At 41.9% G+C, this 23258-nt stretch overlaps 2 protein-coding genes across 2 annotated transcripts; both read left to right on the forward strand.

The window, feature by feature from the left end:
- Positions 1–764: 764 nt before the first annotated feature.
- Positions 765–12055, forward strand: LOC133026503 (cilia- and flagella-associated protein 69-like). The gene is made up of 24 exons (XM_061093397.1): positions 765–839; positions 1563–1622; positions 1711–1776; positions 2131–2240; positions 2323–2399; positions 2673–2840; positions 3267–3419; positions 3672–3849; positions 4025–4148; positions 4243–4291; positions 4390–4511; positions 4596–4827; positions 5453–5617; positions 5702–5817; positions 6006–6124; positions 6337–6418; positions 6572–6764; positions 7208–7336; positions 7494–7570; positions 7648–7845; positions 8117–8203; positions 8332–8415; positions 8857–9018; positions 11906–12055. The coding sequence occupies exons 1-24, from the start codon at positions 765–767 to the stop codon at positions 12053–12055; spliced, it is 2976 nt and encodes a 991-aa protein (XP_060949380.1).
- A 1717-nt stretch (positions 12056–13772) lies between these two features.
- LOC133025529 (Na(+)/H(+) exchanger beta-like) lies at positions 13773–23081 on the forward strand. Its single transcript, XM_061092212.1, has 12 exons — positions 13773–14366; positions 17119–17579; positions 17676–17926; positions 18069–18286; positions 18394–18590; positions 18958–19047; positions 19252–19322; positions 19442–19615; positions 19873–19987; positions 20165–20263; positions 20346–20418; positions 21102–23081. The coding sequence occupies exons 1-12, from the start codon at positions 14078–14080 to the stop codon at positions 21365–21367; spliced, it is 2304 nt and encodes a 767-aa protein (XP_060948195.1). The 5' UTR covers positions 13773–14077; the 3' UTR covers positions 21368–23081.
- Positions 23082–23258: the final 177 nt, after the last annotated feature.

The raw sequence follows: 23258 nt of genomic DNA on the forward strand, positions 1-23258 counted from the left end.
CACCATTTTTAAGGTTTGATTATAAACACTTACGATCACTGACACAATATGTTTTCATTACAAGAGACAATGCTATAATTCAATGCTTTTATTTAGGATTATTATGATCTGCATTTGCTAAAATTACTCAAACATAAAAAAAACTTGTACTTGGTTACCTCAGTGGAGATGTACTTGAAATTACTGGTTAGCATGGAAAGTATAAATAACAGTTTGCCTCCATATCAGTACATTTCACTTTAACTTAACAGGATAACCCGGCCTGTATCAATATACAATACAATAAAGAATTATAATAAATACTGAAGACGTGAGAATACAACTTGGTTCAGAAGTAGTGGGTCAGAAGCTGCTTGTTGTGTTCAGATTGTGTCTTGTATACACACTGATGCTTTTACATCATAGAAGTTCATAATTCATAACAAATATTTTGCCTTTGATCAGTGTGGCAACAAAGGCACCAGAGGCAGCTGCCAGTGTGTGGAGGGGCAGCTGCCAGTGGGAGTTTCTGTTGACACCGGAAGTGTCTCCACGAGCTACCGCTGCCACGATCTGAGTTTGTCCCTCAGCTGGACGTTCATCTGGACTTCATCTCACCTCAAAAACAAACCAGGTCCGAGTTAAAGGTGCTTCGGGGGCTATCCCGGGTTTGTGAGTGACGTCACTGAAACCCAGAGGACATCCCAGAGAGCGATGAAGAGACAACGGTCGCGTTTTGCTGCTGAAGTCAGAAGATAAATTATAATTTCCTGACTTTTTTACAAATGGATTCAGGCAAAGTTGTTCACAGAAAGAAACCGGACATCCCCGGAGCAGCAGACATGAAGCAGCACCAGGAGGTAAATACTGGCTTTAAATTCTTGTTATACTGGTGCAACTCCACTGTTATTAATACCGTTCTGTTTTAATCAAGTTATATTATATTTAAATGTGTATTTCTATGTCCTCCTGTGCCTCTTCTCTTATTGTTTTTGAAGTATATCACTGGAAATTGCCTTTTTTGGTTTAAAGAACAAATTAATCTGACATTTTACAGATTTATTTTGATAAGTAGACCATCACAAGCTAATATTAATACAATTATAAAATTGGTGTTGTATATTAAAGAGCCCTTATTTCAGAAATGCACAACAGGATTTAAAAAAATTAATTAATGCAAGAGAAAAGTGATCCAAGGCTCCAGATACAAATAATAATGATTTGGTTTTCTCCATAAAAGTATCAGGGAGTAAGCACTAATAAATGAGAAAAGAGTATTTCTGTGTCACGTTTAAATTCAAAGGATTTTATATTGACACATTGACACAAAAACCCAAAAAGTCAATGTCAGTATAAGTCAATATAAAATTAGATTTTTAAAGGATCAATGCAAAGTAAAATAGACGATTGGGATATAGGCAGATTCGGTTGGAGAAGATTTTGACACATTCTCAGAAGACCTATAGCAATTTCATAAATCAAATTGAATCTTGTGGTTGAGTCTTTGAGTCACTAAAGACAAGTCATTATTATAAAGACAGTAGTACTTTAAAGAACAGTGGAAACTGTGTTTGTCTGAACAGGTCAGCGCCAAAAGTCTGGATTCAACGAAGGTGATTCGTCTCCTGGAAGATCCGCTGACCGTGAGTTACACATGAACGGCACTGGTTTAATTTTTTGGTTTTAAGTGATTAAATGTAATTGTGCTGTTTATTCTGTTTTTTACTGAAGGCTAATTTGAAGGAGAGGCACCTGTTTGTTCTGAAGAAACTATTGAAGAGAAGCCAAGTTGGTTTTGTATCCTTTCTCTGGTTATGATGTTCTGATTTGTCCCTACAAGGTCGGCTTCTCTTTCCATGAAGCCCTTATCTCCACATGTCTGATTATATGAAGTGTCACACACACTGCAGCAGATTGTCAAAGTTTCCTCATTAATGTTTCCCGGTGCAGTGATGGAAATAGATCCGCTCTCATGCAACCTGCCCACGGAGGCAAACGCTGTTCCCAAGGCTCTAATTTACCTCTGCGTCTCCGTGTCTGTCAGCATTTTGCTTGTTATAAAATACTCCCAGCTCTTATGATGACTGATTTGTGTCTGTGCATGAGCAAACTCTACTGAAAATGGTGTTAAACGTCCTGAGCCCTTTCCAGCTGTTGAAGGATCTGAAAGACTTCGCCAGAATTCTCAATATCTGTGCTGAGAAAGTGAACGAGCACCCTGAATATCTGCCCACATTGTGTGAGGCTCTTAAAATTTGCAGGTAAGAAAATTGAAGCTAATATTTCAACGTTTTTTCTCGTGAGATCCTCTGAGCATCTAAGTGTTGCTCTGCTTCCTCTCAGATTTCCCTTCCTGAAGGAGAAAGCATCTGATGAGCTGAACTACGCTAAGGACGTCATAGAGTTCATCTCCTACTTGGGTAAACCTATTAAAAGCTCTTTCATAGCTTGGTCACTGCTCTTATATTACTGCTCATATTTACATATTAAACTATACCATAGGATACCATATATAATTTGTGTCCATTTAGGTTATTCTAGTAGTGATCGTTATGGTGCATTTATGTTTGCATGGGACTCAAAATGCAGAGTCTTCTACCATTTGAATGGACTTAACAAACCTGTGATATCCTTCATATAATTTATACTTTTGCTTCTGGAGAAGTGACTGACAGACGTGTCTCTGTCCACAGGATGTCTCATGCGGGTGTCAGATGCCGGAGTGAGACAACAGATAGTTGAAACGGTGAAATCATTCTACAACCACGTGGCTCCTAAACAGCTGCAGCACGGTACGGACAGTGCCACCAGGACCAAGCCTCGGACTTTATGCTCTAGCAGATTTTCTAGACTTTCACTAAGTGAGACTCTCTCATGGCTCCTGTGGTGGCATGCTTGTGGTTTTTTGTTTTTTTTGTTTTGCTGTCTGTTTTATTTATTTCATCATTTCTTTTCTACATTTATTCACTTGAACGTCTCCACTGTTTTCTTATAAAAACTTATATTTCTCCTAACTTGCGTCTGAATAATAGTAAACGTCTCAATTACTCATTTCTGTATAATTTTTAGTTATCGGTGGTTTATTTGTGTTCTACTTGTCCTCATTATCCTATCAAGATAAACAAAAAATAATGATGTGAATTCAGTTTCTTTAAAATGCTAAATATATCTTTCTGTTCTACCATTCATATTTTCTCTCATCTTCTCTTTGTTTGTTTTATTTCCTCCGTGTTTCCAGGACTTTCTGGTCGTATGTAATATCTAATAGAGCTTTCTTCTCTGTGCAGATCTCCAGTCGACGTCCCCAGGCTACAGGCTGCAGCTGCTGGAGCTCAGTGACGTGGCCCAGACGCTGCTCCTCTCCATGAGCACCCTGGAGAACCAGCCCACCATCAAGCTGCAGCTCCTGAAGACCCTTCAGATCCTCTCAGGCTCCTCTGGTCAGTAACTGCTTTCCACTGAGGTCGTGGAGGAGGGGATCTGTCGGACCTGTCAACTCAAGCAGACGTCCTCCCTCGTTAGACGGATCAGCCGGCCCTTAAAAGAGCAAAACGCAATAAATCAAATCAAATAACAATTAGGAAAACAATGAAAACAGTGATTTTAAGTGTCCTTGTGTCAATGTCAGCAGGTCAATGAGTTGTTCTTATCAATAATCACGACTCTGTCTTATGTCATTTTTACATCCGCAGATAGGAACTGTGCTTTAATGCTGAATGCACGTGGGGCCGAGACGATCTGTCTCCACATGAACGAGCCCGACCCGACCGGAGAGGTCCTTGTCCACTCCTCAGAAATCCTCTGGAACCTTCTGGAGAGAGGCAGCAAGGACACGGTCACGGCTCAGCTCAGCAGCATGGAGTGCACTGTGTACGTCTCCTGAGGTTCCATGGTGTTTTCAAACATGGAAGAATCGGGATTAACCGTTTATTTATCTAAACAGGACAAAAATTTGATTCTAAATATCCTGGAATGTTACAGCTAAAGGAAGTCAACACAACATGTAAAGTTGAAGCAGGTTTTATGGTCTCTTCATTTCTCTTAGATCTCTGAAGGAAGCGTTCTTCCACAAGCTGATGAGCGGCTTCCAGCCTTCAGACCTCCAGCTCAGAAACGATCTGCTCGTGATCACAACTCTCATCGCTGAAAACCCAAACCATCTGCTCATCGTGAGTCCGGGACAGATACTGAGCAGAGCAGTGAAGTGAGATAACTTTACCTTGTGCTGCTGCTACAGTCTGACATGATGTCTCTAATTTTCAGGAGAGTCTATTTGCGAAGCAGCTCATGGTGTTCGTCACTTTTCCCGAGTGTAAGACAACGGTTTTCCTATAAATCAATTTCAGTCATGAGCTCAACAGCAGCTTTCATACTCTATTTTTTACTATTTTTTCTTCATCTGTATTTTAGTGAAAACTCACAATCCCCTGGTTCGCAACTTCAAACTCAGCTACAACAGCGAGGACTTGAAGATGAAGAAGATGCTGTTGAATCTGTTGGTTTTGATGTCGAAGGATTTGGCCGCTCTCCAGGTCAGTCCAAGTCTCAGTCAGAAGTTCTGTGAGTTGATAGAATCACTTGAGTGTGAACGTTTGCTCCATGCTCTCCTCCCTCAGCTGTACAAAGAGGAGCAGGTGATGCTGGCCCTGCTGACGCTGGTGAAGCCGCCTGCTGCCGCGGCTGAGCAGCGATCGGGGGGGCGTCACTGGTCCATGATCCAGCAGGAGGAGCTCCAGCTGCAGGCACTGGCCACGCTGGCCACCATCGCTCCGCTCATGCTGGACGAGTACGTGTCGTGTCTGGGAAACGCTCGCCTGCTGCTCCTGCTGGACTGGTGCACGGGGCAAGGTGGGCAAGCAGGGGGGGGGTCCCGTATCTGAAAGGTCAAAGATCATCCATGCACTTTAACACCATGGACCTGAGCAGAACACCTTTTCTACAGTTTATTTCCACTGCTGCCATAGTGACACCTCAACTGCGTTCATCCCACTTTGACTATTTTCACCTCCTACACTTCAACTATCAGTTTAACTGCTTTCGTCCTCGAAACTTCAAATGACAGTTTACTTGGTTTTATCTGTAAATCTTCAACTGACAGTTTAACTGCGTAGCTGCCCCCCCCCGACCACTTCTATCTTTAAAACTTACTTGATGGTTCAGCTACTTGTGTCTCTCGAACTCAAACTGACAGTTTAACCACCTGGGAGATCAACTTCTTTTAAAATTCAAATGACAATTTAACTACTTTCCTCTCTGACACTGACAGGTATTTAAAAGTATTTCATTTGCAGTATCTTGTTAAGTATTTTGGTTCTTACATACAAACTGACACTTAAATTAAATTTTAAAAATTTCATTTCAAATGCTTACTGTGCTTCACACTTAATTTAACCTTTTTTGTTTTCTAGATTTGACCGAATAATCCTTCCAACATCAGAAATTAAACCCCTTATATTTTCCTATTTTGTTTCAGATTCCTACTTTGGTGATTGTCACAGTTTCCATGGCACCGGAGGCCGAGGCAGTAAGAAGGCTCAGATGAGGCACTGCATCAGAGTTCTCAGATCTGTGACGTCTTTAGGGGAAGAGTCGGTCAGCCAGGACCTCTGTGACCAGGGAACCATCAGTCAGCTCATGGGTGAGTTTAGTTAAATCACGACGTTCACATCATTTAACTGAGTGTCATCAGCAGAACGAGGTTGGAACTTGTGTGTTCTCTCAGGGATTCTGATGCAGATGGAAGGGAGTCCTGATGAGGAGGATCTGGTGACGCTGGAGATCAAGTCAGACATTCAGCTGATTCTTTCAGCGCTGTGTGAGAACGACATGCACAGGAAGGTAAAACTGCCAAAAAGTAGTTTGAATTACTTTTATGCAATTATTTAAATGACTCAGAGAATATTAGTTATTTGTAAGAATCCATTTCTTTTGACATATGGATGGATAGATGTGTTCTCGTGCTCAGACCCTTACATGTCCAGTTACTGTCTCATATCGTACTTAACGCCTGTGATGTTCTGCCACAGGAACTGTTTGGGGCAGAGGGAGTTGAGATGACAGTTCATTTCCTGAAGAAAGGCCCAGACAAGTTCTACAGCGGCCTGGGTCACAACAAGCTCATCCTCTCCACGGTCGACTGTGTGTGGTCAGTTCAGCTGGAACTCAACACACTTTGATATGATGATAAAAACATTTCCACTCAAAGACGTGTTAGGAATCAGCACAGCTCCTGCATTCTGTCACTTTTCAGCTTTATAGATTAAAATTGTGTAAATGTAGTGAACTCGGGGAACTTGTTATCAATTTCACACCCAAAAGACTGAGATGGTTTCCGTGTTTTGTTTTGAATCTCACCAGGTCCTGCATCGTGGGCTGCTACACCACAGAGGATTATTTCTTGGTTAAAGAAGGAGTGTTTCTTCTGCTTGACTTACTCGTTGTAAGTATCTGATTTCCAGCAGATTTACTCTCCAGTTTCCTCCAGTGATTGTGTAATGAAAACACCTTTAAGTGGCTCTGTGTGAAAGGTGTTCACATGCACCTGCAGAAAATATAAACCTCAGTCTCTTTGTTTTGGGTGTGTCTGTCTCAGTCGAGCCCGAGGTGTGTGCACGCCATCGTTCTCGCCACCCTGTTGGAGTTATGTGACAACCCCAACACTCTGACTCACATCCTGAGCTGGAGGGATGACGGCGGTCGGACAGCGTCCAGTGTCCTGCTGCAGCTGTGGAGGCTGGAAGAGGAGGAGCTGGGAGTCACCCGAGACCAACATGGAGGGATAGCAGGTCTGCAACTACACAACTACAACAACACAAAGGGGTGTGATGCATGTTTCTACATAGAAATACAGTTAAACTCACTATTTTCACTAGTCAGCGTTATCCAGAGCAGCTTATATCATCACAGATCAAATGAAGATACACATAAAGGCCAGAGTTGTATCTGAAGTAACATTTTACTTTTTTTTCACATTAGATTACACACATTAGTAATCCCACATTGGTCATTAATATTTCAGAAAGTGCAAGGAAGTGTTTAATGCTTATAATTATGAGATAGAGACAAAACCCATTCAATCACATGAGGAGTGAAAACAAGCGAGTTGAGCTGGTGGTTCTAAGGAAAGGCAGGCATTGAGAAATCTGGACTAAAAACATCTTTATTCAGGATTTGTCACCAGTGATCATTTTGGTATTGGTATTTTTCTGTCTCTCTGATTTTTTTGAAGATCCCCAGAGGCTGGTCCTCAGGCGTGACCAGGAGGACACGCAGCTGACATCCAACACGCCGAGTGCAGCAGTGATGGAGATATCAGAGAACCTGCGCTCCAAGATTTACTCCATCTTCTGCAAACTTGGTAAAAACAAAAATCGAATTATCAGATACATTTTCAGTCCCTTGCCACAATGCAACGTGTGGTAGTGGTGTTTGTAAGAAAGCGTGAAGAGCTCAGGGATTTTCCTTTGGTCTGATTTATAAATATGGATATTTTTAAAGGCTTGTTGCTTTCCCAGGTTTTCTGGAGCTCCCCGGATTGACAGCCAAAGATTATGTGACTCTGGGCATCATCAAGAGATATCTGGACTTTAAGGTGCAGGAAACCCCATCTCACAACTTGACGTAAACTCAAGAACTGTAATAGCCTGAACTAACACTGTGGTGCTGTAGGTCGGTGAGATTTGGGACGAGGTCAGCAAGGAGCTGGTTCTAGACGGCGTGAGGCCGATCAGCCCGGACCAGGAGTCTCTGAGGGCCATCTGTAAGATCCCAGAGGACACTGCCAGGAGTGTGATGACGGAACAGATCAGCATCCTGGAGCAGCAGAAGAAGGAGGAGGCTACTGAGGAGAAGATCGTGTACACGGAGGTGTGGACAATCTAACACAACACACAGCAAACGCACAAAGAGCAGAGAAGCCATGAGTTATATGAAAAGATTAGTTCATGTGTGGATCCAGGAATTCTTCTTTTGTCCTGAACTAATGCTCAAACTTTAATAGAGAACATCTGGCTCGTGCTTCTCAGCCTTGTCTGTTAGTTTTACATTTTGTACTTTCTTGTAAGTTTCAATCACATTTGTCTCATGGTTTTGACTCTTTTAATAACGTGAACTTTTTGTGTCATTTATTTCCTCACAGATAAAGTCTCACTGGAAACAACGGGAGCTCACAGCGAAGTCTTGGGACAGTTATGTCTCCAAAACCTCGAACTATGAAGTCCTGAAGGTTGTACATTTGATATTTGCTGATATAACCTCAAAATCCGCAGCACTATTATACAAATATATTTCAATAACCTTGTTTTTATTCTCATCAGTAACCACAGTGCTGTTTGTCTTGCTTTTTCTGTACAGGAGGTAAAAGCCCAGAGGAAGGAAGACATGGAATCATCCAGACCAAAACGAACAGAGGCGGATCCTGTTGTTCATCCTGCAGAGGTTTGTCACCGACACATTTACATGACTACACAGATTGTGTGATCAGGTTTGCAACACAATTTGTTTGTAGAAGATAAAACATGAAGCTTTAGGAGAAAAGTGGTTTTATCTGTTGTTTTGACGAGACTTAATCAAGCTTTTAGTGACGTCGAGTGTAGCTGGTCTTTAATTACTCAACACATGAGCTAGGATATAATAGAATAGAAATTAGAAAGATTATATTTTTATAAAATGTGTCAAAATTAAGTGTTACTGTCTCAAAAGAGCAGAAAACTTGTTTGAAATAATTTGACAAAATCAAATAAATGAGGAACGAATCATTACTGAGGTGATTTTCAGTCATATACCTAAGTTCATTTAATTCTAACAAACAGGAATTGTTGCAGAACAGTAAGGATTCCTCCTCCCTGATGGTCACATATGTGTTTGTCTGTGTCGCAGCATTTCGTTGGACAGGTGATCGCAGCAGAGAGCTCTGAGGCTCAGGCGTCTGCAGGAGTGAAGCTGACTCTGACCAAATCTCTGATCAAGAGTCCAGGTCCGAACCCGGAGGAACCAGCAGCACGAGACCCAGAGCTCTGCAGCTCCGGGTCTGCCAAAGACGTTTAACACAAGACTTTTATTTCACAGCTTTCTTTTTCATTTAAAATCCTTAACAGAGCAAAATAAAGATTATATCAACACATTTAAAATGAGCTGTTGTTTGTATTTTTTATTTTAGAGAGTATAAACTATAACTTTCCTGTGTCTGCAGATGTTGAAGTGAAACAGCAGCAGACATGATGTCACTTGATGTTGTGCACAATCAGCACCTTGTAGTCTGGTCCAGCTCTCTGCCCTTTATACACACACACAGTTAAATAAATAATAAATAAACTAGATTTTTAGTTTGATGACAGGTTATATTTCAGCGTATCTGATGCACAGAACATCTGTTAAAATCAATATAGATTTAATAGATAAAATAGAAAAATCACAACAATGGGAAGCATTTTCAGATGCAGAATTTAAGCACTGAAAACTGTTATTGTTGACATTATCAACACAATCATCTGATCATTAAACTTAAAATGATTATGCTTTGTTATGTCTGTGGTTATTTGTCCTCCATCGGCTGCCTGAATAAAACCAGTGAAGCACCAGTGAGACCCTGAACCATCAATGTGGCTTCATGGAAACAGAAGGTTTATGTAACAGCAAAATAACAACTAACTAATTATTATCCCAGGCTACAGATCTTTGTATTTTGGCATCTAATTCCCCCTGAAGCTTTATTTTCTTGCAGTTGTTTCAAAGTATTTTCTGCAAAGTGTTTTCTTTCTGGTTGCTTACATAAGTCGCTGCAGTGCATTAACACAGATGTCCGTTGGAGCGTGCAACCTGCTGCACGGAGCCTCCTCTCCTGCTCTCAGCCTTTTTACTGGCTGGATGACCAAATCATCTCTGACAGGCCGAGCTTTTCATGCAGCCCTGTGAGTGTGTGCGGCCATGTGTGTGTGTCTGTGTGTGAGTGTGTGTTGAGCCCATCAGACTGGGACTTCACAAAAGAGCAGGGACACACAGGAGCCTCCTCAGTTGGACAGGCTGCCACTGTTTGTTCAGGCTTCGCTTGGTGTCGGTCTGCTGAGCTGCTGCTGCGTCTGGATCCTGCTGGGTGCTGATCACCTCCCGAGGACACGTCGACTTCAAACTGTGAGACAGACTCTGCTTTACTGATTGTCCTACAACTCAGAGGACAAAACTTTAATTATTTAGCCTTAATAAACACTATGAAAGCACTTAATCATCCTAGTAACACATTGACAACACCTAAATGTAGTTGTTAGAACATATACAAATAGTTTTTAATGTGTTTTATGGATAGTATTTTAAATTAGTACTTAATAACTATGAAGACATGTATTACTCAATTTGTGTTTTTCTATATTGTCAATGTTCTGTTAATACAGCAGCCTCCACTTATAGATATAAAGGTTATAAATGTTGACGAATACATTATAAACACTTCCTATCTGATTTTAACTTAAAACCATTTAGATATAATAAATAGTGGAACTTTTAAAGTGTTTGTGTTTTAATATGAAATTGTCTTGCATTTATTTTGACTGCCTGGATTTTAGAATTAATACAAGCAACAATTTCTGTTCGATAATGCTTAAACAACTTCATGTCCCTTGTGGTTGTAAAATAAGGTTGAGCTTATATGGGACAAAGACAGTATTTGTATTTGCTGTGATCATTGAATTCCTAAATACAAATAATAAAGTGCCTATATGTTTTTAATTTTACTTTCTGAGTAAGTTCAAGTTCTCCCCAAACGACCACAAGATAAATCTCAGAGGTTGAGACATGATTAGTGAAGGAAAGACATTTATTTGTCTGCTTTAAGATGAGACCATTGTGTTGCTGTGATAAGAGTGTTTCTCTCCTGTAGAAAGGTTGAGAAGCTCCAGCAGCAGAAATGATCATCAGACTGGGAAGACTAACGCCGGGTTACTTCCGTCTCCTCCAGGTTCGTGTCTGTGACTCAGTGACACTTCGATTCCCTCATCAGCTTCACTGCTACATTTCATTTTCATCAAACTCTCTCGCTTATATCTCTGTGAACTAAAAAGGACGTTTTCACTGAGAAACCTTTTATTTCGGCGATTACCAAAGAGGACAAACAGACACAGGAAACAGAACTGAATGAATACTTTCATAATAAAAGATAAATGCTTCCGACTGACTGAGAACAGCAGCAGACAACACAGGAATTAATATTTTACAGGGAGCTGGTGGAGCTCCTCTCTGGAGGTTACGTTACATAACATGTTCTCACTCCACCTCACAGCTCCTGTTGTTTGCTGCTTAAATGGGATGTGAAGGTTTATGTCACTTTAAATTCACATCTCTCATGTGTCAGCAGCAGAAAAACATACTGTTGATTATTTTGTGTGATTAATAAAGAAAATATTCCAAGGGCACATTTATTTTCTTCATAAAAAACGAAATGTGACATCCTGATGAAAATTGGCTCTGAAGTTTTCCCACCATCCAACAAGAACTCCAGTTGGAGTTTCCTGCCCCTTAAAGAAATGTTATGCAACTTTTTTGTACCTTAAACTAGCAGCTTCAGATTAACTTTGGTTGTTCAGTGACTGTGAAGGAGGAGATTTCGTTCCCACTCCTCAACCTGAACGTCTGCTCTGACTCTGGAGACACGGACACAGTCACAGCTCCACTTAACAGCTTGATAAACTTTAATCTACAGGAAAACCTTTTAAACACTGGGACACTGAGACCAGTTACACAGTGTTTCTTTAAAGCCCCAGTGTGGAAGATGTTTTTAACGGTAGCGACACCCAGTGGTAAGAAAAGGACACTTATGTACAGGCCACCACCTTAATTACCATATTTTTGTATATGTAATAATTCAGAAAAATCCTAAACATGGTGCCTGATGTGTGTTGAACTAAAGTTTGTCTGCTTGTGTCTGTCCTGTCTCCAGCGGCAGGTTTCAGGTGAGGTCAGCATGCAGCCGCAGGGCAGCTTCACTGACCCCATCGCAGTGATGATGGCCTCAGTCGGGACGGGCCTGTGTCTGTACAGCTCCAGACAGATGGCAGAGCGGGTCCAACTCAAACTGCCCAACGCCTGATGATCAATAACAATCCCCCCCCCCCTTTCAGAGCTGCTCTGTGGGCGGTTTGACCGAGTGTCTGTCTGAGGAAGTCGGAGAAGGTTCGTGATGGAGGAGCTTGAAAGAATGAATGTTTGTGTCGTCGCTGGAAGGAAAACTGGAAGTGAACCAAGAAGAAAGTGTGAGTCAGAGTTCAACAGGAAGATTTCCCATGTTATTCTTGTTATCACATTCATTACTTTCTTAGTTCATTAATTTAATGAATACACTTCTTAATGAATGTCGTAATCACATCGTTTTCAAGTAAATATAAAGGAACCTGTAGTTTGAACACATTTGAATGGTGGCTCTATTTTAATGGTATAAATGGGCATTTCACTAGTCAACAGTCTTCTCAGCGTCAAAGTTATAGACTTGTTAATACACACAAAGTAATTAATTAAACAAAAAGTACTTATAAATTAATTAAGTGAAGGAGGTGTTCTCACAGAAATGTTGTTTATTAAAATTAGTCACTTAATTTCCTGCAGAATATTTCAGTCCAGTCCTGTTCTAGTGTCACACCTTTATGTTTTAATGCTGTGAGTATTTATAATGTGCTACACAAACTGTGAAGAAGCTCCTCTCATCAGGGAATCTTCAGTTCGCTAAAATAAACCGTTAATTCAATGTTTTTACTGTAGTTATTATTAAAGTGTCAAATTAAAATGTCACTATAAACAAATTGGATTGTCATTTTGTGTAATTCTCTAATAAATTATGTTCAAAATCATGTTTTCAGTGTGTGGGTGTGTGCGGATTTCCCTGCAGTGATATTTCTGGGATATTAAAACAAATGGTGGTTCTCAGTCAGGTTCCAAAGTGTCGCTGGTTCTCCGGCGTCAGTCACGTGGAAAAGTTTAGCAGGAAGCTGAACCGTCGGGTGACTGCACAAACTGTACAGAGCGGTTCATGTGAATGAATCTGTCCCGGGAGGGGAAGCTGCTGCGTATGAGATGCTGAGATAAAAGTCAACGTGCTCTTTAATGTATTCTTTTAGTTTGTGTCCACAAGGTGACATGTGTTTCTACTTCTTTGCCTCTGAGAAACACCAGTTTTTCAGCTCATGTCACCTGCAGATTCATTTTTCCGCCTGTCGACCAAACAGAGACGGAGATTTAACTGTCGGAAGGAGCCTCTGATGTTGGTTTAACTAAATCTTTGCTCCTGGGGACGGACAGAGAACGTGAGAGCTGTGAATCCTTTGTTTACTCTGAAGAGAAACAATGGAACCTACTTCCAATAACAAGTTTTCAAAACTCACTAGTTTCATAACAGTCTCTAACTTCATACCTCCCCACATGAAGGGAATTAAGACATTTGACAGAAATAAAATCACATTTGGAAACAAAAGCAGGAATATTATTTCTCTCATCACACGAGCCTTCAGATGGAATTAACTTTACCACTTTGGTTTTTACAGCGTTTAAAATTATTAATATATTTTAATTCTCTTACATTATTGGCTATAATTGTTAGTATTAGAGTAAAGTATCTGAATTCTTCTTCTGCCATTGAGTTGAAGTATAAAGTGAAATCAAAAAACACTCCAGTAAAACACATCTGGATCCTGCAGCGGCCTGGTGGCTGCAGTTCCCCCTCCCTCCAGCAGGTGTCAGTGAACGTGTGCCTCCGCTGTTGATGAGCTGGATATTAAAGGTGCAGAGAAAGACTCGATCTGACGGATGACAGCATGTGAAGTTGAGAAGAAGAGGATGAAGCGAGAAGAAGTGAAGAATTAAAACAACACAACAAACCTCCACGTTGGAATCTGAGACGTGAAGATCCTTTAAAACGTCACCTTCCTCTGACGTCAGGAGTTTTTTTACTGACGTCATGAAACATCTGTTCTTCTCCAGCTGTGCGTAAAGTGGAGATGCCCGTGCGTAAAGGCGAGCTCCTGTCCGCACCTCTCTCCTCCTCCTCCTCCTCCTCATCTTCATCTTCATCTTCCTCCTCCTCATCATCATCTTCATCATCCTCGGATCTACATCACAGCAGATGGGGAACCTTCTGAAAATGGCTGCTCTTCTCGCCGGGCTCCTCGCCTGCGTGTTGCTTCTCGCTGCCGGATCCTCCACGAGTCGTGACCAGGTTCCTGTGGAGAGCAACGGGACGAGGGGGGACCCGGGCCGTGGGGGGGCAGAGCCCGGGGAGCGGGACCTCCATCCCCGGGGGAACTCCACTTCTCATAAGAAGGCTTTCCCAGTCCTGTCCTTCAACTACGAGCACGTCAGGAAGCCCTTCGAGATCTCTCTGTGGATCCTCCTGGCTCTGCTCATGAAGCTCGGTGAGAGACACACTGATGATCTGACAGATACTGCATCAATTAACACTGCATCAATTAACACTGCATCAATTAACATTGCATCAATTAACACTGAATCAATTAACACTGCATCATTAGAGCAGAGAGAGGAGCTGGTTGATGAGCCCTTCACTTTTGTTTTCTAAAGTTTCTAAAGGAAAAGCTCTAAAAACAGAAGCAAAACTTATCTTTATTAATCTATAGGAGTAGTTTTATGATTCTAATAGATTATGACTGAACATGTTAAACTAGTGGACTATTAAACTATTAGAGGACAAACCAGTTAGTAAGTTAAAAATGTCAAATGTCTTGTTTTGTTTGACCAAACTTCCAAACATCAGGAATAAACATTTCCTATATGACCAAGAGAAGCAGCAAATTGGAGAAGATGTACTTGACTTACTAGATACTGGTTGGTCAACTGATAGTTTCACCTCTGGCTAAGAAGAGAATCAAAACGTATATTTATAAAAACAGTTTTAAGATCTGACAGATCTACCAACACTGCATCAATTAACACTGGGATGGTTGGTCGAGCTCTGTTTAATGAGCCCTTCACTTTTGTTTTTTAAAGTTTCTAAAGGAAAAGCTCTAAAAACAGATGAGAAGAGCAAAACTTATATTTATTAATCCATCGGAGTAGTTTTAAGATTCTAATAGATTATGACTGAGCTTGTTAAATTAGTGGACTATTTAACTATGAGTGGACAAACCAGTTAGTAAGTTAAAAATGTCAAATGTCTTGTTTTATTTGACCAAAAGTCCAAACATCAGGAATAAACATTTCCTATATGACAAAGAGAAGCAGCAAATTGGAGAAGATTTACTTGACTTACTAGATACTGGTTGGTCAGCTGATAGTTTCATCTCTGGCTAAGAAGAGAATCAAAACATATATATTTATATATTTATAAAAACAGTTTTAAGATTCTCAGTACAGCTCAGATCTCCATAAAAGTCCCGTTGAATTAACTCAAGCTAAACCAAATTACGCACACTCTTAAATATCCGTCCTTTTAATATGTCAAATTGTATTTTCAACTCTTTCCCTGGGAAATCAGTGAAAATGCCCTTAAATGCCCTAATTTATAATGTTTGAGAAAGTTATAAAAATAAGCAAGCCAATCAGCTGTGGGTTAAAGGTCGCTGACACCAGATGAATCATTAGGAATCTCCAGAGGATCAACTTCATCCCTTTAATCCGACCGTCTGAACAACTGCTCTCCATCTCCTCGTCACAGCTGAATTTTAAATTCTAATCCTTCGACATTTGTTGCAGAAACATGAGGACAAGAGGTTAAAAGGGTCAAACTAAAATAAGCTCATGTGGCTGAAGAGGAAAATCAGTTTATCCCCAGAGTAAATATTAAACATGGACCCAAAGGACTGAAGCAGAGCAGAGTCTTAAAAGGAGAAACTAACCAACTAAAGTTTGAAGTAACAGCTCAACATATTTTTACTAAATTAAACATCAACAGTAAGTGAGCTCATTCAGTTCCCATGCTGAACAAGAGATGATGTTTATTATTTTGAAACCAGTTTAACACATTGACTGGAAACAAACATGAACGACACAGCTCCACTTCTTCCCTTTGTACGAAATAAGAAGCCAAAACATCCTGAATACGAATGTTGACATCTTGAGTCTGTCTGATTTTGGCGCCATGGGGGTCGTGCCTGTAGACGTGCTCGACCAATCACAAGCCACTTTCAATTTTATTGCATCAACTTGTTGTTTACGTATTTACGTTCACCCCTCCACATAATAGTGTATAACTAACTGTATGTCCTGGATGTAGGATGGCGGATTGGCTGTAGAAATCTTCTGGTTTGTGATTGGCTGAAGAGTGAAGCTCGTTTGCGTCGTTATCTGTTCGTCCAGCTGTGGTCTGCGAGGGGCCGGTCCCACTTCCTGTTTGAATGCAAAGCTCGATAACAAAGATGTCACTGTGCAGAGTGCAGAGTCAGAGTGTGTGGGGGGGGGGGGGGGCTCTATCAGACACGGTGGAACACGCTGGTATTCAGCAGCCGGGTCACGTAAGGCAGTGATTAGAGAGAGAGATGGTAAATAGTTTATATAGAACTTGTTTTATCTATCACTCAAAGTGCTGGGAATCAAACCAGCGACCCTCTGGTTAGTGTACGACCCTGGTGGAGGAGGTTTGCAGATCCTTTACTGAAATGACAGTTTTGATAACCGCCGGTAAAAATACGTTATACAATTGCATGAACATGAGGCCACCATGACTTTGACCTTTGACCCTCAACTACCAAAATCGAATCCGTTCATCTGTGAGTCCAAGTTAATGTTTTAACCAAATTTAAAGAAATTCCTTCAAGGTGTTTCTGAGATGTTGCTTTCACAAGACCACTTATTTAGTAAGGTCTGATGTCCTCTGACTTTTACCCTTTGACCTTCAAACTCTCATCAGTTCATCCATAAGTCCAAATTAATGCTTCAGCTAAGTTTGAAGACATTTCTTCAAGGTGTTCTTGAGATATTGTGTTCACAAGGTAAATTATGTACTTTCCAAAGTCACAGTGATCTTGAGCTTTGCCCTTTTTCCACCAAATCCTATTCCGTTCAACCTTGAGTCCAACTGTCTGTTTGTACCAGATTTAAAGAAACTTCTTGAGATATCGTCCTCAAATGAACGGGACCAACAACCCAACGATTTAACGCCACCGGCTTTGTTGCGGAGAGGTAAACACTCACAGTCCTCTCCCTCCGCAGGTTTTCACATTATCCCCCGAGTGTCGAACGTGGTCCCAGAGAGCTGCCTGCTGATCGTGGTCGGCCTGCTGGTCGGCGGCCTCATCAAAGCCATCGGAGAGAAAGCCCCTGTCCTCCACTACGAGCTCTTCTTCTTCTACCTGCTGCCTCCCATCATCCTCGATGCCGGCTACTTCCTGCCCATCCGGCCCTTCATGGAGAACCTGGGCACCATCCTGGTGTTCGCGGTGGTGGGCACGCTGTGGAACGCCTTCTTCGTGGGCGGGATGATGTACGCCGTGTGTCAGCTGGCGGGCGCTCAGCTGGGCGGCGTGGACCTGCTGTCCTGCCTGCTGTTCGGCACCATCATCTCGGCCGTGGACCCCGTGGCCGTGCTGGCCGTGTTCGAGGAGATCCACATCAACGAGCTGGTGCACATCCTGGTGTTCGGGGAGTCGCTGCTCAACGACGCCGTCACCGTGGTGAGTGGAACGAGAGAGGGAGGTTCGAGACACTCGTGGAAAGTTGTTCAATTGAAATCTTGTGTTAACTTGTATTTCCCGTTTCTCTCTGTGCAGGTTCTGTATCACCTGTTCAGGGAGTTCTCTCAGGCCGGAACCGTGACTGTGGGCGACGCCCTCCTCGGCGTGGTCTGCTTCTTTGTGGTTTTTCTGGGAGGCATCATGGTGGGAGTCATCTACGGCCTCCTGGGGGCGTTCACCTCCCGCTTCACCTCTCACACCCGGGTCATCGAGCCGCTGTTTGTCTTCCTCTACAGCTTCATGGCGTACCTCTCGGCTGAGGTCTTCCACCTGTCAGGCATCATGTCGTGAGTCAGACGCTGATAGAAATCTGACCTTACATCCTGGAATGTGTGTCTGACCTTGTCCCAGAAATCAGATCAGCTCGTCTCAAGACTATTTTCTTTCTTCTTCTCTTCCTCTTCCTTCGTTCTTTCCCATCCCGAGTAGGTTGATAGCGTGTGGCGTGACGATGCGGCCGTACGTGGAGGCCAACATCTCCCACAAGTCCCACACCACCATCAAATACTTCCTGAAGATGTGGAGCAGCGTGAACGAGACGCTCATCTTCATCTTCCTCGGTGTTTCCACGGTAGCCGGTCCTCACGCCTGGAACTGGACCTTCGTCATTCTCACGGTTATCCTGTGTTTAGTGGCGAGAGTGTTGGGTCGGTACAAATATGTTGTTGTGTGATTTATTTAAATATTGAATTTTTAGTATAATGCACATTAACATACGTTGAGTGTCGCTTCTTGTTGTTTTTGTGGGTTTCAGGAGTCATCGGCCTCACGTACATCATCAATAAATTTCGCATCGTGAAGTTGACCAAAAAGGACCAGTTCATCGTGGCCTACGGTGGCCTGCGAGGGGCCATCGCCTTCTCACTGGGCGCCCTGCTGACCAACAACGAGATGAAGAACATGTTCCTCACCGCCATCATCACCGTCATCTTCTTCACCGTCTTCGTGCAGGTGAGAGCGAGTCTCTCTGGTCTCGAACGTTTGTCAAAACACCTTGCAGCTCTTCCCTAGTCCAACATGATTATTTAAATAACTCATAATATTCCACTCTTCCAGGAAATGAATGAATACAATTTGTTTGAAGAACAGGTTTTTCTAAATCAGATCATATACAATACAAATGCTTTTTATTTTTTACATCATTTTATTTTGTCCTTATTAGTCAGGTTTTGTCTTTACTGCCCACTAGTGGTGGGGAAGAAGATGATTTGCAACACACTCATCAGTACCGTTTATGAATTATGTCTTCACAACAAGTGTGTGCGTGTGCATGAGTGGAAAAACTAAACGTGCATGCTTTCACTTCCTGTGTTTTCAGGGGATGACGATCCGGCCTCTGGTGGAGCTTCTTGCAGTGAAGAGGAAGAAGGAGACCAGAAGATCAATAAACGAGGAGATTCACACACAGGTGACACAAAGGGACTTAAAGGGCAAAACAATGAATACATATTTGTTCATTTTTGACTTGTACACCTAATATATCATCGATTAATGATCCTCTTATGAAGAAAGGTTTCTATCCGTGTTGGCAGGTTCTGTATTTTGTACAAATGTCCGAGCCCTCCCAGGTAAATGTGTGATTTTTGACTATAAAAACTTGTTTCGTCCTCAGTTCCTGGATCATCTGCTCACAGGGATCGAAGACATCTGTGGTCATTACGGACACCATCACTGGAAAGACAAGTATGATGCTGTCTCAAGTCCTCTGTGTCCTCTCACTGTTTCCATGGCACCTCTGTCCCCCTGTGGTCAAGATGTTGGAATGAAATAACCTTTTAAAAAGTCGTTCCTTCTTTTCTCAGGCTGAACCGCTTCAACAAGTCCTACGTGAAGAAGTGGCTGATCGCCGGCGACCGCTCCACCGAGCCTCAGCTCATCTCCTTCTACAACAAGATGGAGATGAAGCAGGCCATGATGCTGGTGGAGAGCGGGAGCGCCGCCAAGCTGCCCTCCATCGTGTCCTCCGTCTCCATGCAGTAAGTACCAGTCCGATTTAACCAGAGCAGATCCTCATGTCGTTTCTCAGATGGATTAAAGTGGGTTGATCTCAAATTCACTCACCAAAACTGTGGTAAAATACATCAAATGGTTGTATTTATGTTTAATAGTTGACACGGTAACTAGAAATAAAGAGAAGTTCATTTTAAAAGACTGCAGCTGGTAGATTTTGTATAAATAAATGTTCCTAAAATAAATGTCAAACGTAAGAGATGTATTTTGTGTGCTCCTGCAGGAACATTCAGCCGAAGGGTCCGACCAGAGGACGAGCGATTCCGAGCATCTCCAAGAGTCGAGAGGCGGAGATCAGAAAGCTCCTGCGAGCAAGTCTGCAGCAGACGAGACAGAGGGTGAGACCGGCCTCAGAGCAGAGTTATGAATTATTTACTGATCTGCACCAGTGTTCCAGATTTTGGACAAGTAACAGGAACATTCCACCACACAAACCCTAATTTAACTGTATGAGAACGAGTCTTTGAAGAATCATGTCTTCTGATGCCGGCCTTGATGTTCTTCTCTCTCCTCAGCTTCGCTCCTACAGCCGACACGACCTGCTGGTCGATGCCTTCGAGGACAATCTGAGTGAGGTTCGCTTCAGGAAGTCGAGGGTGGAGATGGAGAGGAGGGTGAGTTTCAACACTGACGCTGTTTCTTCATCATCTCTGTTTCTAAACTGTCCACAAGAACCATATTTTGTTTCCTTCACAGATGAGTCACTATCTCACGGTCCCTGCCAACCGCCAGGAAACCCCGCCTGTGAGGAAAGTCTGTTTTGAGCCAGGTCGGTAACACATGAGGCTTTTACAGTGAAGTTATATGTTTAGTGTGTTCTCTAATTAAATCGTATCAGCTAATTCTAAGTATCTCATGTCTGGATGAAAATTGTGTCTGAAAATACTTTAACTACAGTATTACTTTAAAATGCATGTGTATGATGAAGAAACAATCAAACCAAGACTATTCAGAAGCAAATCAATTTGTATTTCTGTCAGTAAATTGATTTAAAAAAGGATTAATAGTGCATGTTGCTCAATTCCTAACCACTGTTGCCATTACATAGTTTAACCACCAGAGGGCATTGGTAAGTTCAATTTTCAACTGTAAAATGTTCAGTAAATGTTTTTATTAACGGAATCCTAAAATAAAAAATGAAACATAACTGTGTACATGATGTGATTGTAAAAATATTTTTAAATTATAACTCTCAAATGTGGATTTCAGAGACAATCAATAGCTCGTTGATCCAAAAGAGATTTTCATTGAATGCAAATTTTTACAGCCTTACTTATTTTCTACTTGTTGTAGTTTCAACATATTGTTAAATATTTAACCAGTGGCTATGTTTATATAAAAAGGATATATATAAAAGGAGATGTGGAGTTTTTTCTTGTGTTCATGGTTTTGCAGCAGCTCGTAGACTTTGATCAAACACTAATGCATCAATGCGCTATTTCTATTTCCCAGAGCACCAGGTCTATACGTACGACACGGAGGGCGAGAGCCCCAGAGGTCGAGCAGCTCAGACTCATCCCAGCCCCCCCGACGCCATCGGCCTGGTGAACGAATCGACCCCGAGGCCCAATCAGAGCAGCGCACTGCGAGATGAAGGTGAAACCGAGCTGAGGGCGAAAGCACCCGACGACCAGGAGGAGCACCTGAAAATATCCCGGTGCCTTAGTGACCCGGGTCCAAACAAAGACGAGGAGGAGGACGGCTCCTTCGTCTCATGAGGAAACGCATGTTTACAGTTCTTTATATACGAGGTTGTTTCCTCCTCAGTTACATTCAGTCAGATCACTGGAAGAGCAGTCGGAGCAAAGCTTTATATTTGTGATCGTTTTTACGTTTATGGGATCAAATTGTATTTTCATTATTCCTGAATGTCCAGAAGTTATTATTTGCTCAAACCAAAGCATGGACAACGAGTATTTCCTGTCTTGATGTGAGCCCGAGTCCACATTGAGTCTTAACATGCACACGGGCATTAAATAACACAAAAAAAAGACAAAGCACTTGATTTACCAAACTTGAAGCACCAGATCGGTGGAGTTTCCCACTCAAAGCACATTATAAGAAATATCATAGAATCAAATATGATGGATAAATCAGTGTCGGACAAAAAGTAAAATGCCTTTACATATCAGAAGTGCTTTAATGTATTTGATGTCATTTAGAAAGAGCGCCTCCAAACTGCCATGAACCTTTTGTACAAACATTCTCTGTCCCCAGAGGACGAATCCTGTTTACACGAGCATGGGGTATTTTTTGTAAGTGAAATGTCTTGGGGGGGGGGGGGGCCACTGGACTGTGATGTCACTTGGTTCAGGCCACGATCTGCAAATCAAGATGGACAACAGCTCCGATTCCTCCTGCTGTGCAAAAATTAAGCCAAAATAAGGGGGTTCATGACCTCTACTGCAAGCAGCCTCCAGGGGGCGATCAAAATTCTTTGGCTTCACTCTTTGGGAGCTGTCATGTCGTCCATCTTTGTAGTTTGTTGGCATCAGTGAACAAACACTCAGCTTTTGTGCTAATTAACAGAATATCAGGCTCAGCTATGTACCAGTTAGCCGTATGTTAGCATGCTATCATGCTAAACTAGCATGAGCATGTTAAAGCAGTGTGTTAGCATTTAGCTCAAAGCACAGCCTCTAATTGTAAAATGTGCTGCTCTGTACATGTTGTGGTCAAAAATATTTCAAAGAACAAAAGAAACTTTGAGGGTTTTTTCTGTTTCATGATTGTTTATGTTTGTTTGTTCAAGAAAATCCAAAAAATATAAATATTTGATTTATATAAATCGCAAAAAATTATTATGAACTCAAGACTGGTTGGTTGAATAGAAGACGTCGATCTGTTGAATATTAACAAGAATGTTAAAACAACTTTCAAATGTTATAATACGACCGACTCAGCACTCTTGATGTTTCCTGACGGATCAGTGTTTTCTCAGGACCTGCAGCTCAGCACAGTATTAACAGATGTCCACTGCACGAAGGAATTAAGTGGGATTCATTTGTAATGTGAGCGTTGATGAGCTGTTTGTTCTGCTGCGAGCTTCAGTAACGTTCCCACAGAGAAACAAAGCTCCACGTGTGGGGGTTCGTCTTAACTGAGCATGTTTACCTGAGACTGAATCGACTTTGATGTCTGCACTGCACTGGACTGCCCGAGCTTCTGCTGCCTGCACATGTTTGCCTTAAAATGTCTGTGCTTTCCTGTGTGTTTGCCAGTACAAGTATTTTTATATCATGTAAAAGAGGAATATTTGTTTTAAATATGTGTTGTGTGAAGAAAAGCTTTAATTCCCCTCTGAAATAAAGGTCTGTTCAGGAATAACAGGCATGGAGTTTGTTGGATTTGTGGAAATGGATGCGTGGCAGCAGGTGGAGGGAAAAACACAGAAGCCCTGTTTATCTATACGTAAAGTAAAGCTTGTTTAATATCATAACTTTCACAGGGCAATTCACTAAAGTGTAGCGGTTAAAATGAAACAATAAAAGAATCAAACCTTGGGCAAAGGGCCAGTTGTTAGTTTCTTTAACGATGTTGCATCACAGCCTGTGAGGGAGGAGTAAAGGGACGTTCCACCTGTTGTGGGTCTCATTGGAAGTTCCAGTC

The sequence above is a fragment of the Limanda limanda genome, chromosome 19 (genome assembly GCF_963576545.1).
Source record: "Limanda limanda chromosome 19, fLimLim1.1, whole genome shotgun sequence".
NCBI classification, from domain to species: Eukaryota; Metazoa; Chordata; class Actinopteri; order Pleuronectiformes; family Pleuronectidae; genus Limanda; species Limanda limanda.

What these genes read in the sequence shown, in the direction of transcription:
- LOC133026503 (XM_061093397.1), top strand. Translation starts at nt 765, where the DNA reads ATGGATTCAGGCAAAGTTGTTCACAGAAAGAAACCGGACATCCCCGGA. An exon ending in ATTTTCTAGACTTTCACTAA is followed by an intron (nt 2,841 to 3,266) that starts GTGAGACTCTCT and finishes TTCTCTGTGCAG; the next exon opens with ATCTCCAGTCGACGTCCCCA. An exon ending in AGGATTTGGCCGCTCTCCAG is followed by an intron (nt 4,512 to 4,595) that starts GTCAGTCCAAGT and finishes CTCCTCCCTCAG; the next exon opens with CTGTACAAAGAGGAGCAGGT.
- LOC133025529 (XM_061092212.1), top strand. Translation starts at nt 14,078, where the DNA reads ATGGGGAACCTTCTGAAAATGGCTGCTCTTCTCGCCGGGCTCCTCGCC. An exon ending in TCAACGACGCCGTCACCGTG is followed by an intron (nt 17,580 to 17,675) that starts GTGAGTGGAACG and finishes CTCTCTGTGCAG; the next exon opens with GTTCTGTATCACCTGTTCAG. An exon ending in ACGAGGAGATTCACACACAG is followed by an intron (nt 19,048 to 19,251) that starts GTGACACAAAGG and finishes TTTCGTCCTCAG; the next exon opens with TTCCTGGATCATCTGCTCAC.